Genomic DNA, 17,620 nt, shown 5'->3' on the forward strand with positions numbered 1-17,620 from the left:
GGGTTCCTGGCTTTTTATCCCCTTCCTCCTGCTCTTCCGGCCTGCTACTCTGGGCGGGCCTGAGTTGCCTCTCCTCACCTAATCCCTTCGGCTGACTGCTCTTTTCTGTGGTTTCCTGGCTTTTAAACCCCTTTCTCCTGCTCTTCCCACTTGCTACTTCGGGCATCCCTGAGTTGTCTCTCCTCACCTGTAAGCCTGGGGCTGATGATGATATGTCTTGGTGTTTTTCTTTTGGGGTCTATCCTGTGTGGTGTTCGTCAGACTTCCTGAATGGATATATTCTCATCTTTCATCATATTAGGGAAGTTCTCTTACAACAAATCTTGGACAGTTTTCTCAGTGGTTTTATTTTTTTCTTCCTGTTCTGGATCCAGTGACACATAGGTTATTCCTTTTGATGGTATCCCACAGGAACCTTAGGCTTTCTTCATTTTGTCTTGATCTTTTTTCTGATTGATCCCTTTCCAAAGAAGTATTCAGGTATTCGTCTTCAATCTCATTAATTCTGTCTTCCATTGTATCAATTCTACTCCTTTGCCCTTTCAATGTGTTATCTGCTTCTGACAATTTAGTATTAATCTTCTGGATTTCTATCTGTAGATTTAGAATTATTTCTAATTTTCATTTATTTGTCATTTTGTTCTTGTGTTTTCTTCCAAAACTCTTCTAGGGTTTTATCTGTGTTTTCCTTGGAGTATCTCTCAATCCTTTGAAGATACCTAAATATAATTCTTTTGAATTCCTTATCAGAGAGTTCCAATGCTACATCTTCCTCATGGATGTGTTTTGGGTCCCTTGTTTCTCCTGCTTTATCATGCTGCTTTGTGTGGACTGTGATGCTCTGTTGTCTCCAAGGCATTGTGGCATTTTGTGTTTATATTTAATTGGTGATTATATGTTGGAGTGAGTTGCCCACAATTTTTTTTTTGTTTGTTTGTTTGTTTGTATGTTATCTATACAGGTAGGGTACTGTGCTGTGCTCCTCTATTCAGTAGTTGACAGCACTTATACACTCACCACCCGTCTCCTTTCCTGTTGTCAGCCTCTCCTGTGTCTTTGACAACCCTGGCAAACAGAGCCTGTACTTAGGTCCCTAGAATCCGAATGAGAATGCTATCGCTTTAAAATCCAAAATGGCCACTTGTAAACATTCAAAATGGCTGCACTGTCAGTCACTTTAAATATCCAAAATGGCCGTCGCTTGTAAACATTCAAAATGGCTGCATCCTCGATCACTTTAAATATCCAAAATGGCCACCACTTGTAAACATTGAAGATGGCTGTGCCCTCAGTCACTTTAAATATCCAAAATGGCTGCCATGTGTAAACAGTCAAAATGGCTGTACCCTCCAGAGAGCAGAAAGTCCATAGCTCAGTTTGTCTCCCTCCTTACTGTTGTCCTTCCTAGTCATAGGCCACCAAAGCAGAGTTCCCTGCAGCCCTTGGTGACTGAAACTGATCTTTAGGTCAATTCTCAGGTCCCAAAACCACTTGGAAATACTCAGGCTGTTGGTCTTTTCAGAGTAGCTGACAGTCCGCAGCTCCGACCATCTCTGTACTCACTGTTTTTGTTCAGGTTTTTCCACTACTTGGTGCAAATCTACTTCTGTATAGTTCCTTTCAAAGCTCAGGGTTCCAGGATTATCTTCCGTATCTCTGTCAATTGGTTTTTCTTTTCTTTGTTGAAGGGGATCTGTGTCACTTGTCTGCCTATTCCTTCATCTTACCAGAAGTCCCCAACACTCATTTCTGTCTTGTATAGTTACCATCAGATGTTCCACTTTGGACAAGCTCCAGAGTTGAGCCAGTTGATTTCAGATTTTTGTTTCCTTGATTACATATGAAATGAGATATTGTTCTGTGTTTCTGATTATGCCGTAGGCATTAGCTGTCATTGCTCCTATTTGCTTTCCTCAATGATCTGTGTCATTTTTAGAGGGTAAAATTGGGGAGATTGGAATTTAGATGGTTGTCATTATCCTTTGAGAACCTGGAGTTCTAACCATTTAAATATTTTGCTGCCAAGTTTCTTCGTAACTATTAAGTGGAACTGTATAAAATACTGATTTTTATAGCTTAAGATCTATTGAATATTGGCAATTTTATGATTCTACCTAATAGAATGATAAGCAAGCTTTTTACTCCTTTGTTTCATGCCTTAGTTGAAATGTTACATGATAGAAACATTAAGCCCTACTTGACAAAATGTACATTCTATTAGTTTTATTGAGGTATAATTCATGTACAGTAAAATACATTCATTCTAGTGTATATTTAATGAGCTTTGAAAATTGTTTACATGATATAACCACCACCACTCTCAAGTTACAGAAAGTTTCCATCACTACCAAAAGCTCCCTTGTACCCTTTGCAGTCAGTCCCCATTCCCACTCCAGGCAACCACTAAACTGCTTTCTGTCATTAGATTAGGTTTTCTAAAGCTTATATGAGGTTCAGCCAAGATACATCTGACATCAGCAATGGTATTCCTTGTTTCACATCCTCTTCTGAATCCAGCTTGATTTTGGATTTTTGTTGATTTATATCCCTGCTAATGTACTGCTGCAACTGATTTTGGATTATCATCAGCAAAATTTTACTTAAGTATGATAATAATATTATTCAATAATTAACACATTCTGTTGGATCACTTTTTGTAATGGACACAAGTTTTATTATGGGTAATAATATATCTAGGCTTCATCTCTGTCAGTTGTGTTTTCTTTATTGTTATATAATTATTTGTCTCCACTAGTCAGATCTTTGAGGGCAGCAACTATGCCTTCTTCAGCTTGTTTTCTCATCACCTTCATCTGTGATTAATTATGATTATCAGTTAATGATGAATGAGTTTAACCTTTAGTATAGAATTGTAACTTTAACTCTTGTATATAATAAACTAACTCTAAATAGGTTGAGTTAAATAAGTCTTTAATAATAAGTACTAAGAAAAACTGAAGGAAGATGAGGCAATCTACTTCCGTAGTGATACTGCCTGGGAAACCCAAAGAGGGGTCGCTATGCATCAGGTCCGACTCAATGGCACAAAACAACAACAACAAGAAAAACTGAAGTTGAGCTGATGACATCCTGTGAATGTGAGAGAGAATTAGGCTTTTTTCCCCAAGATCCTGGTTCTAATGCAGTAACCAGTTTTAAAGTAATTCTTACTTCTCTTCACCTGTGCTTTTGGAATTTAACTGAACAGTATCTGTGGAGAAAAATAGCCTAGCTTTGTTGAAAGCATGAGCTATAATGCTGTTTATTTTCAGAAACTAAACAGAAAGAAAATTTCTTCAGTATTGTCCTTTACTTTAAGTAGCTTTGATGACTATATCACTTCATTGTTTTCAAGAGTGTAACACTTGTCAGATTGTGAGCTCTTCAAAGGTCAAATCTAGATCTCATTAGTCTTTTCTTCCTTGAAATCCTTTGACTTTTGTAGCTAATAAATTTTCGAGTTGATTCTGTGGCACATGTTTTAAATTTACTTAGTTATGGTATAGCACCCCACTATTGTTGTTGTTGTTATTTGCCATCGAGTCGGACCTGACTCATAGCGACCCCTCCTTGGGTTTCCAAGGCAGTATCACTACAGAAGTAGATTGCCCAACCTTCCTTCCGAGGAGTGGCTGGTGGGTTTGAACCACCAGCCTTCTGGTTAGCAGTCAAGTGCCTTAGGTACTGTGCTACCAGGGCTCCTAGCACCCCACTATACACACCCTAAAATTATATTAAATGCATCATAAATACTGACAAAATTGTTTGTAAGTGTATGTCAGTCATCAGTTTCTGATTCTAGATAGCAACCTGATATATATGAGCTTAAAATTATACATCTTAAAAAAAATCTACATTTTAATAGTGTAAGAGTTTGGACAAGCAGGAATATTCTGATGAACAGCAGTAGTTACCAAGTGGTATAAAAATCACTATTATGTTCAAACTTTTGTTCACTTTGAAGGTACCTTTACAGTATACCATTTCTACATGAACTAGATTTATATGTCCCCCTGTAAGCACAAACAAAAATAAAAATGATCTTCTAATATGTTGACCACCTGACTTTATTATAAACCAAGAGAGATCTCAAAACCAATTGTTTACTTATGGTTCAAAATTAAGTGACTGCTGTCTCTTCTGAATGCATTACTGAATTGCAGAGTTATCTAAGCTTTGTTAAAGGAATTTATGTCTTAGGAATGAAGTTCAGAAAAAATACAGGCCTATTTGTACTCTTTAAAAACATTTTTTTTTATTTGTTAAACATGATCTGTTATCACTATTTGATAATAGTAATTTAAAAGAATGGAAAGTGTTGCACAGTCCTCAAGGTAACCTCTCATTGATATTTTCAAAATAGAAATCTTTAATTTGAAAGTTTCCTTTCTTAATTAATAAAAGCTAATGGTTTCTTCAGTATGCTGTTGAAATGTTGAAGTAGCACACTGAGAAAATAAAAATACATTAGCATTTTGATGGAATGCTCATTGAGATGTTTCAACAAATGGATGCAGCACTGGAGGCACTTACTCGTTTATGCCAAGAAATTTGGAAGACAGCTACCTGGCCAACTGACTTGAAGAGATCCATATTTTTTCCCATTCCAAAGAAAGGTGATCCATCAAAATGTGGAAATTAATGAACAATATCATTAATATCACATGTAAGTAAAATTTTGCTGAAGGTAATTAAAAAATCGTTGCAGCAGTATATTGACAGGGAGCTTCCAGAAATCCAAGCTGGATTCAGAAGAGGATGTGGAATGAGGGAGTTTTGAACTTCTGGAGCTGCACTAACAGAAAATACCACAAGTGGATGGCTTCAACATACCAGGGTTTATTCTCTTACAGTTCAGGAGGTTAGAAGTCTGGGTTCAAAGTGCCAACTCTAGGTCTGGTTGAAGGTTCCTCAGCCTTGGGCTTCAGCTCTGCCTCTTGCTCCCTGCCCACTGGAGCTGGAAGCATCTCTTAACTCAAGCAGCTGCTGGTTGCTCAGGCTGACAAACTTAAGGTTGACAATTAAAATGGCACAGTCCCAAGATTATCAAGCACATAGCAAGCCACTTGGAAGGAAGATGGGGCAATCTACTTCTGTAGTGATACTGCCTTGAAAACCCGAGGAGGGGTCATTATGAGTCGGGTCTGGTACATAACAACAGCAGGCCACTAGTTCAAGTCCAGAAACAATCTCAAGATCTACAGGCATTGTGGCAGACTGCTGAATGAACTCAGCTACAGGCAGGGGTCCAAGCGTACCAAAAGCTGAAGACCTTTCTCAAAATGTCTTATATCCTGGAAGCAGACCACATCCCTAAGGCAGCTACTCAGCTGCTTACAGCAGCTTCCACCATGGAGTTGATTACCAGTCTCATCATGGGAAATAACTACATCCAGCTGCCTAGCTACATAAAACCAAGCCCAGCCAAGTTGACACATAAGCTTCATTACCACAGAGGGGTATCATTGCTGCGATGGATTTTGCCTGAAAGCAAGGAATACCAGAAAGATGTTTACCTGTGTTTTATTGACAATTCATAGGCATTCAACTGTGTGCAGCATAACAAATTATGAATAATGTAAAGAATGCAAATTCCAGAACACTTCATTATGCTCATGAGGAATTTGCACATGGACCAGGAGGCTGTCCTTCAAACAGAACAAGGACATACTGCATAGTTTAAAATCAGAAAGGGTGTGTCAAGGATATGTCCTTTCACCATAACTATTCAATCTGTATGTTCAGCTAGTAATCTGAGATGTGGTACTATATGGAGAAGAATGTGGTATCAGGATTGGTAGAAGACTCAATAACAGCCTACCACATACAGATGACACAACTTTGCTTGATGAAAGTAAAGAGGACTTGCAGATCAAAGACTACAGTCTTCAGTATGTATTACACCTCAACATAAAACAAAATTCTCACATGTGGACCAATGAGCAACATCACAATAAATAGAGAAAAGATTGTCAAGGATTTCATTTTACTTCGATCCACAATCAACACCAATGGAGCAGCAGTCAAGAAATCAGACATCGTTTTGCACTGGGCACATCTGCAGTGAAAGAACCCTTTAAAGTGTTGAAAAGCAAAGATGTCTCTCTTAAGGTACACCTAACCTAAGCCATGGTATTTTCAGTAACCTCATATGCATGTGAAATCTGGACAATGAATGGATAAAGAAGACCAAAGAAGAGTTGATGCCTTTGAATTGTAGTGTGTTGGCAAAAAATACGGAAAATACCATAGACTGCCAGAAGAACGAATAAATCTGTCCTGGAAGAAGTGCAGCTGCAATGTGCCTTAGAGACAACAATGACCAGACTTTGTCTCTCCTACTTTTGTCATGTTGTCAGAAGGAACCATTCCCTGGAGAAGGATTTCATGCTTGGTGAAATAGAAGGTCAGCAGAAAAGGGAAGGAAGACCCTCAGCAGGGTGGATTGACACAGTGGCTGTAATGGTGGACTCTCTCTGGCATAGCAAAGATTGTAAGGATGGCACATGACCAGACAGTGTTTTTGTTCTGTTGTACATAGCGTTGCTGTGAGTTGGAGTTGATTTGACTTCACCTAACAACAACGTTTTTTTTTTCTATTTATTTCATATTCATACCTAGCATCTAAAAATATAACTTTATATTGCCTTGCAGTGTATGCAGAGAATATTTTCAAAATGGTGGGAAGAGAAAAGCACTTGAGAAAGATGAAAAAAGAGCTGTACTCGCCACTAAGACCACTCCAGCCTTTAATACGCATGAGTCTTCTAAACTTGAAGGTCATTTAACCAACCTGAGCTTTACAAACCCTGAATTTATAACTGAGTAAGTATCCTTTTCCTAGTTTAATTATTAACATTATTTTGGATAGCTGTATTAATGTAAAATGGTATAATAGTTCACATAAGTAGTGTGTAGTAGGCTTGTACCTCAGGTAAAACATTAGGCTGAGAAATGCAGGTTTATTCATACTATTTCATAGAAAGCAGTACAGATTTTTAATGAATGTTTGGAACTAGTGGTTCTATAGCTTAGATTGTCCTCACTATTCAAGAAAGAATAAAATAGAAAATGTTAAAATAATGATTTTTATGGCAGTACAAGGACTCAAAAAAAGCACAATCCTATTAAATGATATTTTATTTAAATTGGCTTTCCCCTAACACAAGAACAGAAGAAATGGAAGATTATTAAGAAAATCTATTGCTGTTATTTTATTGTCAAAGTTATTAAAGTCTGCTTGAAAATAATATATTTTATGCACATGGCACAAATTTTCTAAGTCCATGAGTATTTTAATCCAATGAATTTTTAGTCAGATGCCTTAGGCTCTACATCACCAGTGCTCCTGTGAAGTTAATTTTCAGTAGTTTTAAAGTTTTTCATATGCCCTAGTCAGCAGTTGGAACTCACCAGCTGCTCTACAGAAGAATGATGAGGCAGTCTGCTTCATCAGCCTTGGAAACCCAGAGAGGCGGTTCTACTCTGTCTGATAGGGTTGCTGACTCGCAATCAACTCAATGGCAGTAGGTTTGGTTTTTGATTTGCTGGTGCTAGAATGGATTTGCAGCACCATGTAATATTTTATTAATTTCTTGAAAATGCCAAACTTGAGTAATTCTAGAAACATTCTTGGTGGACACTGAAAGAAAGCTAACCGTGAAAATGAAAGGAAAGTTGTGAAAACGATTCCAAATCCTTAGATTTAAGGGTTGCATTACCAGTGGTCAATTTGATTTTAAATCATGTTGAAAATATTCTTGTTCATTATAAGCAATTTCATTTAAAAATTAGCATTCCTTTGATTAGTTTTGTTGAAAAGGATAAGCTATCTTTGTCTTTGTTCAAAAGTTACTACAAAGCTTACAAGCATAATGATTGATACTAGACATCCTATAGCTCAAGCATTATGAACACTTTAAAATTTCTTAAATTGTTGACCAGTAAAGAAAAATTATATAGCTATAATTCTGTCAAGGAGCTCTGGTAGCGTAGTGCCTAAGGCACCTGACTACTAACCAGAAGGCTGGCGGTTCAAACCCACAAGCCATTCCTTGGAAGGAAGGTTGGGCAATCTACTTCCGTACTGATACTGCCTCGGAAACCCAAGGAGGGGTTGCTATGAGTCAGGTCCGACTCGATGGCACATAACAACAGCAACAACATAATTCTGTCAAAAACAGGAACAAATAGAAATGATCAACTCTAGAATTTCTATTTAATATATTCATTAGTCTCTATTTCTTTATTGAGATTCCTTATTTGCTGATTCGTTATAATCATATTTTCCTTTAATTTTTTAAACATGATTTTCTTTAATTCTTTGAAAAGGTTTATAATAGCTATTTTGAAGTCTTTGTCTACTAAAGCCAGTATTTGGGCCGCTCCGAGTTAATTTCTGTTTATTCTTTTTCCTAAATCAGAGTTAATTTCTGTTTAGTATTCTTTTTCCTAAATGTAGGTCACATTTTCTGTTTATTGTTGCATGACCATTATTTATATTTTTGTTGTTGAAAACTGGACATTTTTAAAATATATTATAGAAACTCTCAGTTTGTATTTTTCCCCCATGCAGATTGGTGATAGTAATGCTTATGGGGTTGTTTGTTTATTTATTTTTAGTGATTTGCCTGAACTTAATCTGTGGAATCTCTCCCTTATGTTGTGTACATCCTGATGTCTATGCTTAGATTTGTTTCATTGCTTTTTTGTTTTGGTCCAGTGTTGTAGGGTTTGCCCCATGTCTTCATAAATTAGTAGTCAAACAAGGATAGGTCAGAGGTTATACACAAACACTTCAAGCCAGTAAGGCTTCCACTTGCCTCTGCCAGTAGGTTGCATGTTTTGGTTGGGGATTATGTTCCAAATTCAGTTAGTTTTCAAATCTCCCTCACCTTTTTGTTTCCACCTGGCCATCTTGGGTCTCACTTGCATATTTGCATAAATAGGGCCACATGGAGAGCTTATCTAGCCTTTCAGTGCCTTTCTCATTTTTAGAATCATTTTGTTAATTCTAACTAGTTTTCTTGTCTTCAATTCAACTCAACAAAGAGTGCAACCTGGGACTAGCATAGCTGCAAATTTTCTGTATGTTTCCTACCAGGTTTGCTACTTTTACTAACAAAACTCTGTGTGGGTTTTTCAACATTTACTCCAAAGCAAGTTAGACCCACCAGCAGAGAAGCTGCTGTTTTTCAAAGCCAACCATATGCTTATAAGAACTTCCATGCCAACTGAGCTGGCCTTGGAGGTGATAAGAGAAGCTTCAGGCAGGAAGGCTGCAGATCATGCTGGTCTTGCCCCAAAGTCAGCCAGTTTTTGTGAATAAAACACTTCTCGGTTTATTTGCCTTTGTTTGAGCCAAGAAGTTTTGTGGGTTTTTTTTTTTTGGCCATTTCATCCAGTTTTATAGTAGTTTCTTGAGCTTTAAGTTTATGACCTCTTTGCTCTGTGGTAGCTGAAAATCCCTACCTCTGGTTTAGTTTTAAAGGAGAAAAATTACTTCTAATATTAGGATAGCTGTGTGTTCCTCTCCAATTCATCTTGTATATAAATATTTGTGACTGACACAAAATGAGTGCTTAAATTGCTGTCTTTAAGTGTTTATATTCTTTCAAAAGTTGCTGTTCCACAAAAAAAAAAAAAAAGGTTAAAGACACTGAACCAGCTTCTTCCCATTTCACAATCTGAAATAATATCGACATGTTTCCAGCTGATTGTATAAGCATGATTTGAGAATGATTGGATCTATATTAGAGAATTTAGTTATGCTTTAGTTACTGATGATGGAGAAAAATCTAAGATTAGGAGCAAAATGGAGAATGTATCTAGTTGCTAGACATTGTTGCTTTTTAATATGATCTTTATAAGTGAACTAGCAATTACAATTGTAAAGTGTACTTCCATGTGTAATTATTACTAAATCTGTGTTAAATTTGTTTGCCTCCTTTTCTCTAAATCCTCCAAGTGTTCTCTGTAAGCACTTAAAGCTACATTGTTTGAAATCATTTCAGTCTGGTGTTGGTTTTCCCCAAAATAGTACTTTATTGTTAAAAGTGAAGAAATTGAGAGAGCCCAGCAGTGTAGAGACTTTGCAAGGGTTTTAATACAAGATGATACCCTCTTTTCTGAAGGAGAATATGATGGAAAGAATCTTGCTTGATATACATTATTATTTTATTGGAAATTTAGGGTGTTTCATTTCTCGAAATTGTTTCATCTCAGCATTAAAACTCTTTGTACTTGAATTTTTATGTCTTTGGAATAGATTCCCAGAAGTGGATTTCTGGGTTGAAGAGCATAAATAATTCTAGGCAATTATACACATTACTGAATTACTTTTCATAAAAATTATACTAATTCCATTACCTCTAACAGTATAAGTACTCATTTTGCCAAAACTCAACAGTATTGAGTATTTTCTTTAACATGAAGTAATAAAATGGCATGCTGTTGTGTTGATGTACATTTCTTACAGATATGTAAAATATAATAAGAAACAGTAAATTTATATCATAGAAGAAAGGAAGATAATATGAAATCAGGAAAATAAAATGGATTCTGTGAATTTCTGGTACCTGCCAGGGTGGAAACATGGCACACGTGCTATGCTTATATTTTCCAACATCCATTCTAAACATAGGTAATTGGTTATAGGATCTTTTCTACAGAGCCCGGATTTGGCCTCAGAATCTTTTTCACACAGCGCTCTAAGATGTCAATATTCATTATAAAAGAAAAAACCCATCTTCAGTTTGTGTCCATTATTCATGCTAGGCCCTGAGCTTCTTACAGCTAAAGCAAAGCTGTGAATAGAATCACTTGTTTACTTCTTTTTTTTTTTTTTTTGAGGATTATCTGTTAATGTCATTTACCTACTTAAATATTGGGGTCTTAAGTGTTTGTCTTTATCAGTTTGTATGAGCTTTGTATGTACTCAGGATATTACGTGATATTTATAGTTATTGGAATAGAAACTTACCACATGTGTCATGGGTGGATGGAAGGAAGAAAGACCTATTTAGGACAGTAGAATAATGTTCTTTTATAATCATCTTCTTAAAGCTCAATTTATTGTTTTAGAAAAAGGGGAGGAAGTGGTGCTAACACTGAGTCAAAACCTAAAACCAAACTCTCTCCTATCAAATCAATTGCTACTCTACCAGCACTGTACGACAGAACAGAACTGCTCCATAGGGTTTCCAAGGCCATAAATCTTTATGGAAGCAGACTGCCACATCTTTCTCCTGTAGAGCCACTGGTGGGTTCAAACTGCCAACCTTTTGGTTTGCAGATGAGCGCTTTAACTAGTGTGTCACCACATCTCTTATACTGAGTCAAAGGAGGGATTGTAAAGAATATAGATGGTCACAGGCAATCCAAGGGTCTTATATCCATTCTGCCATAGGATGTAAGATATTGGACATATTCGTAGAAAGTTTATGACAAGGGAGAGAATGTAATACGTGACTATAGGTGATATCTAATAAAGAGGTCCTGTTTAGAAAACATAATTAGAACTAGTTTGAAATTCATTATATGTTAATCATTGTATATACACAAGTATGTTTAAAAAAAAATCTGTCTTCATCTTAATTTATGTGCTCTTACAGCCTCTTCTTTTATCAGTCTGTCTACATGTTCTTCTTTTAATAGCAAGACAGTTCCTTTTCTCTGCCTGTCTCTTAAATGTTGATCCTGGGTTCAACATATCCTATCTGAGCCACCTATTTCACTCCCATAGCTTTGAATACTCTTAATATGCTGATGATTCTAACAATATCTGCATCTGTAGGTCAGGCCTCCATATATCTAATTGCCTACCAGACATCTCTATGGAGATAGCCTTACATTATGAGTGATCTTAATTGTCTTCCCTTTCCTGCCCCACTGAACTACTTAAATCTATTCCTTCTGCAATATTTCATTAAATCCATCTGTATTCCCAAGCCAGAAACTTTAATATTTATTTTTGTCTCCTTCCTGTGTCTCACTTTTCATATCTGGTTATCACCAGTTCTAAGTACTCAGTATCTCTTCAGTCCATTTACATTTCTCTGTCCTCATCTCTCACCAGGACTGTTACAGTAGCCTCCTACTTCCAGTCTTACTCCAATCCATTCTCCACAGGTCAGCCTGAGAGATTTTTCTAAAACATAAATGTGATAATATCAGTTCTCTTACTTAGAAATATTTAGTGATCTCTCATGTCTTTAAAACAACAATCCAAGCCCCTTAACGCTAAGAAGTCCTTCATGACTGACTTTTGCCTCCCTCATTTCTCAATATTTGTTTTTTTAACTACATGACTCGGTAATGTTGATCCTTCTTTTAATTCCTGCAGAATTCCAGCCCTTACCTGGTATGTTAGGCTGGCTTCTCTAGAGAAGCAAAACCAGTGAAGTGTATAGATAGGCAGATTGATTGTTGATTGATCTCAAATAAAGGGCTCATGTGTTTGTGGAGGCTGGCAGGTCCCAAATGCACGGGGCAGGCATCAGGCTAGAGGATCCTCCTGACTTACATGATTGCAGGGGCTGACGAAACCACAATCAGCAGATCAGATGACAGGCTGTTGGCTTACAGGGCTGTGGAAGCTGGTGAGCCACAAATTCAGCAGGTCACGTGGCAAACTACTGGCTCATAGGGCTGCAGAAACTTGCAAATCCCAGAATCGTCAGGTTAGATGACAGTCTGTTAGGTCCATTCCCAGGAACAGGAGGTCAGGTGATGAATGATGATGAGCCAGATGCAGGATCCAGAGCTAAGGAGAGCCTTGCCAGAGCACCGTCTATGTACTGAATGCAGGTCACACCCCCAAAGAAACTCCCCTTACATCACAGTAAGGTTGTGACTTGAGTAAAGGTGGCACTTGAGTAAGGGTTTAACTTGAGTCATGTCCTCTTGTAAGGCTGTGACTCAAGATACACCCCACACTGATCCTGCCTTATTAACACATAGAAGTTAGGATTTACAACATGTAAAATGGAGGATAATTACATAGTATCACAAAATGGAGAAAAATCACAGTGGATCACAAAATGTAGTATAACTACACATTACTGGGAATCATGGCCTAGCCAAGTTGACACATAACATTAACCATCACAGTGCATCCCATATCAACCTGTCAGTTGTACTCATCTTAAACCATACATAATCTCTCAATAAGGAGCTCTGGTAGTGTAATGCCTAAGGCACTTGACTGCTAACCAGAAGGCTTGTGGTTCAAACCACCAGCCATTCCTCGGAGAGAAGGTTGGGCAATCTACTTCCATAGTGATACTACCTCGGAAACCCAAGGAGCGGTCACTATGAGTCAGGTTTGACTCAATGGCACATAACGACAAAAACACCAGTCTCTCAGTAAAGATAATTACAAAGTCATACTTGTGCCTAACATGATATAACTGAAGTGCGTACAACTGAAAACTCACTAACCTCATTTACATCTTAACATTTTATAAGAAAACAAAAATATTTGAAATCCATACACACACAGATATACACATATAATAAAACAAGGAAGAAATACTTGTAACAATTACAGTCCTCATTTCTACACTGTTCACTTGCTTAAAACTGGAATTTAGAATTACCTTCTTCCACCACCCATTCTGTGTTCCCTTTGACCTCAGCAAGCACCTCAGCTGATTGTGATTCTTTACCTGGTAGAGTGATCCAAAACTTCATTTGTGAAGGACCTGGGCCATTCATAGTCATGTCAGAATTGGGTTGCTGTAGTTTCCCAGAATGCTCCTTAGAAGTGAGAATGGCCACACTTCGTCTCATGTACTTTGGTCATGTCAGAAGGGACCAATCCCTGGACAAGAATATCATGCTTGGTAAAGTAGAGAGTCAGCAAAAAAGGGAAAGACTCTCAACGAGATGGATTGACACAATGGCTATAACAATGGGCTCAAGCATATCAAGGATTGTGAGGATGGCGTAGAACCAGACAGTGTTTTGTTCTGTTGTATGCAGGGTCATTGTGAGTTGGACCTGACCCAACAACACCTAACAACAACAGTTTTCCATTGACTTTAGTCACAGGGCATGGTAGTACTAGGAAATGCCCTAAGAGATGTATTGCAGACATACTCTTCTTTACCTCCATTATAGAATACCAATCCAGTTTCCTCTTGGTAGTCAGGATCAAGTACACCAGCCAGTGTGAAAGCTCCCTTCTTTGCCTAGTGATCCACAGGCATGAGGAGCCCAAAGTGTCCAGGTGGCATTCTTAACTTCCAGTTCAATTGAATCAATATTGTGTCTCGAGGTAGAAGCTTTCCTCCATTCGGAAAGAAGACCTGTAGCCACACAGAGTATAAGGTCTTGGGTACAAGAAGCAAAAATTTTGTGAGTGGGTCATGAGTGGTAATTAATGGTACCACAGCCATTTCTCCTCCTTGATTCCTGGACCTGTGAATACTGGCTATGAGAGAAACAGCACTGAATATTGGATGCTAGTTTAGAGCATGGAGCTCTGGTAGCATAGTGCCTAAGGCACTTGACTGCTAACCAGAAGGCTGGCGGTTCAAACCTACCAGCCACTCCTGGGAAGGAAGATTGGGCAATCTACTTCCATAGTGATACTGCCTGGGAAACCCAAGGACGGGTCACTATGAGTTGGGGCCGAATTGATGGCACATAACAACAACAACAGTTTAGAGCATATACAGCTTCCTGGAAAACATTGCCCCAGCCCTCTAAGGTGTTGCCATCTAGCTAGTGCCGTAATTGTGTCTTTAGAAGGCCATTCCATTGTTCTGTCAAGCCAGCTGTTTGAAGATGATGGGGAACATGATAAGACCAATGAATTCTGTGAGTATAGACCCATTGCCACACTTGATTTGCTGTAAAGTGAGTTCCTTGATCCAACGTGATATATCTGGGATCCCATGACTGTGGTAAGGCATTCTGTGAATCTATGGATGATAGTTTTGACAGAAACATTCCATGCAAGGAAGGCAAATCTGCATACAGATAAAATATCTATTCCAATAAGAATAAAATGATGCCTTTTCCATGATAGAAGCGGTTCAGTGTAATTAACCTATCACCAGAGGTAGCTAGATGATCACTTTGAGGACTCAGTGTTGGTTTCTGCAGCTGGAAAATTGGGCACTCAGCAGTATCTTTGGCTAAGTTAGCTTTTGTGAGTGGAAGACCATGTTGTAGAGGCCATAGATAACCTCTATCACTGCCACCATAGTCATGTTGTTCATGGACCCATTGGCAGTGGGAAAAAAGAAGATGACTAGTTTCCACAGAACACGTCATCTTACCCACTTGATTATTAAAATCCTCCTCTGCCAAGGTCACCCTTTGGTGAGCATTCATATAAGACACAAATATCTATACTTCTTTGACTCATTCAGAGAGAGGTCTATCCACATACCTCTTTCCCATACCACCTTGTCACCAATTTTCCAATCATGTTCCTTCCAAGTCCCTGACCATCCAGCCAAACCACTGGACACCGCCTCCTAAGTTTCAAAGTTGGATCCTTGCCTGCTTAGTTCCAGATTGTGGGGCTGCCATTAAGTTGTTCTGAAGGGATGGAACCACCATCCTAAGCTTTGAGAGGGTGGGGCTGCCATGCCCACGGGACAAACAAACAGGGCTTGCCAGTGCCACGGGGGTTGAGGCCATCATTCAGATGGAGTAGGAAAATGGGACTGCCTAAAGCCAAAGCCAAGAGAGCAAAGTTACCATCCAAGAGGGCTCGAAAGGTGGAGCCAAAGCCTAGGGCCCAGGCGCCTCCACCCAGAATCCAGAGGACATGGCCAATACCCAGAGTCTGGAGAGCAGGGCCATTGACCAGATGGTCCCAAAAAAAGATAAGATTATTTGCAAGCCTTGAGAGCTAAAGGAATTTTTGTTGGGTTTTAGACTTGCTTGATGGCTTTTATCCCTTTTTCCTCCAAATTCTCCCATTTATAATGGAAATGTTTGCTTTGTGCCTGTTCTACCACTGTACTTTGAAAGTAGATAACTCGTATTCTAGAAGTCACAGATTCACAGAGGAAGAAGAATTTTGCCCCAGGATGGAATACACCTAAAAGCTCACCCATATTTGATTTAGATGCTTCAGAAAATGAGATTTGGGACTTGGAGATGATATAAGACTTTGGGGATGATATAATGGGGTGAATTTGTTTTGCATGTGGGAAGGACATGAATTTGAGGAGCCAAAGGGTGGAATATTTTGGATTGAATTGTGTCACCCAAAATATGTGGTGTAAATCCTAACCTCTGTGCTTGTAGTTATACCATTTGGGCTTAGGTTGTCTTTGTTATGCTAATGGGAGGGATTAGTATAGGGTGTATCCTGAGTTAAATCTCTTCTGAGATATAAAAGAAATTAAATGAACAAGCTGAGCAGAGATGGGGTAACATAGATGCCAAGACACATGGAGGTCACTGAACAACCTGGAAGCAGAAGCTGAAGAGACAAGGATCTTCCTTCACAACAGGCAGAAAGTCCTTCCCTGAACCTGATCCTCTGAACTTGAACTTACAGCCTCCTAAACTAGGAGAAAATAAATTTCTGTTTGTTAAAGCCATCCGCTTGTGGCATTTCACTAGATATCATAGCACTAGATAACTAACACACCTGATACTGAAACCCATCACTTATCCCCTTTACTTAGATAATTCCCTGTTTATCCTTAGATACTGTCTTAAACATCAAACTTCTTCAAGAACAGTTTTCTTTACTCCCAGACTTGGTATCATTGATCAGACTACATATTCCTCTGACATAGCAGGTCCATGGATGGTCCACGTATGGTCCGTGGATCTCTGAAGGTCTTTCCCAGAAGTAAAGGAAAAATAAAGACGTTTTATTACCTAAAGACTCGGTTACCTGTACTTGTCACTGTTTTCTGAAAACACAAGGTACTTATGTGCCCTTGTTCATCTTTTTCTTCTCACTGTTAAGCCATCTCTCCTTTCTCTTTATTTTTCCTTCATTCTCAGGGAAAATCTGTGGATTCAAAATATTTCCATACTAATACTAAGAAGTTATTTGCCTTTTTCACAGTGTTCTATTTGTACTGATGGTTCAAATGTAATGATAGATAAAATTGCAGTGGCATCGAACTATATTAATACTATGTAATTTGCCATAAAGTCACAGTTAAGGGGAAAATAAAATCCATTTTTACTTTAAGAATGTCATTGATGAAACAGGAAAAGGCGTTATTTTTATTAAATCCAAACTTGTGAGTAATTGTCTTTTTAATAGGCTGAATGGTTAAATGGGAAGTATACAAAAGTGTGTCAGCATACCAAAGCATTGGGATTATCCATTTTCTATTTAGCTAGACATCAATGATTTGCAAAAATGTAAAGCATTGCCACATTTCTATTTTTTTTAAAATACTGTTCTTTTTTCATAAAATGTTATTTATGTTAGTATGTAATAGTTTATTACTGCTTTTTAAATTAGTTAATATTTTAAACATTTCTCAGTTATAATTTTTAATATGATAAATATCAGTACATATAATATGTACAAACAAAAGCTCTTTGAGGTCCTTGTTAAATTTTAAGTGGGTAAAGGAGTTCTGAGACCAAAAGTTTGAAAATTTCTTTCTAACACATTGTATTTGTT

The 17,620-nt window shown here is 38.0% G+C and overlaps 1 protein-coding gene across 1 annotated transcript in view; it reads left to right on the forward strand.

Annotated features, from left to right (window-relative positions):
* BMT2 (base methyltransferase of 25S rRNA 2 homolog) overlaps positions 1 to 17,620 on the forward strand; it is a 166,605-nt gene that overhangs the window by 81,303 nt on the left and 67,682 nt on the right. The window contains exon 3 of the mRNA XM_007944171.2: positions 6,655 to 6,825. Coding sequence (XP_007942362.1) covers positions 6,655 to 6,825 — 171 coding nt within the window. The remainder of the gene's footprint in view (positions 1 to 6,654; positions 6,826 to 17,620) is intronic.

This window comes from Orycteropus afer, unplaced genomic scaffold (genome assembly GCF_000298275.1).
Source record: "Orycteropus afer afer isolate SDZICR_OR568_19922 unplaced genomic scaffold, OryAfe1.0 scaffold00007, whole genome shotgun sequence".
Taxonomy (NCBI): domain Eukaryota; kingdom Metazoa; phylum Chordata; class Mammalia; order Tubulidentata; family Orycteropodidae; genus Orycteropus; species Orycteropus afer.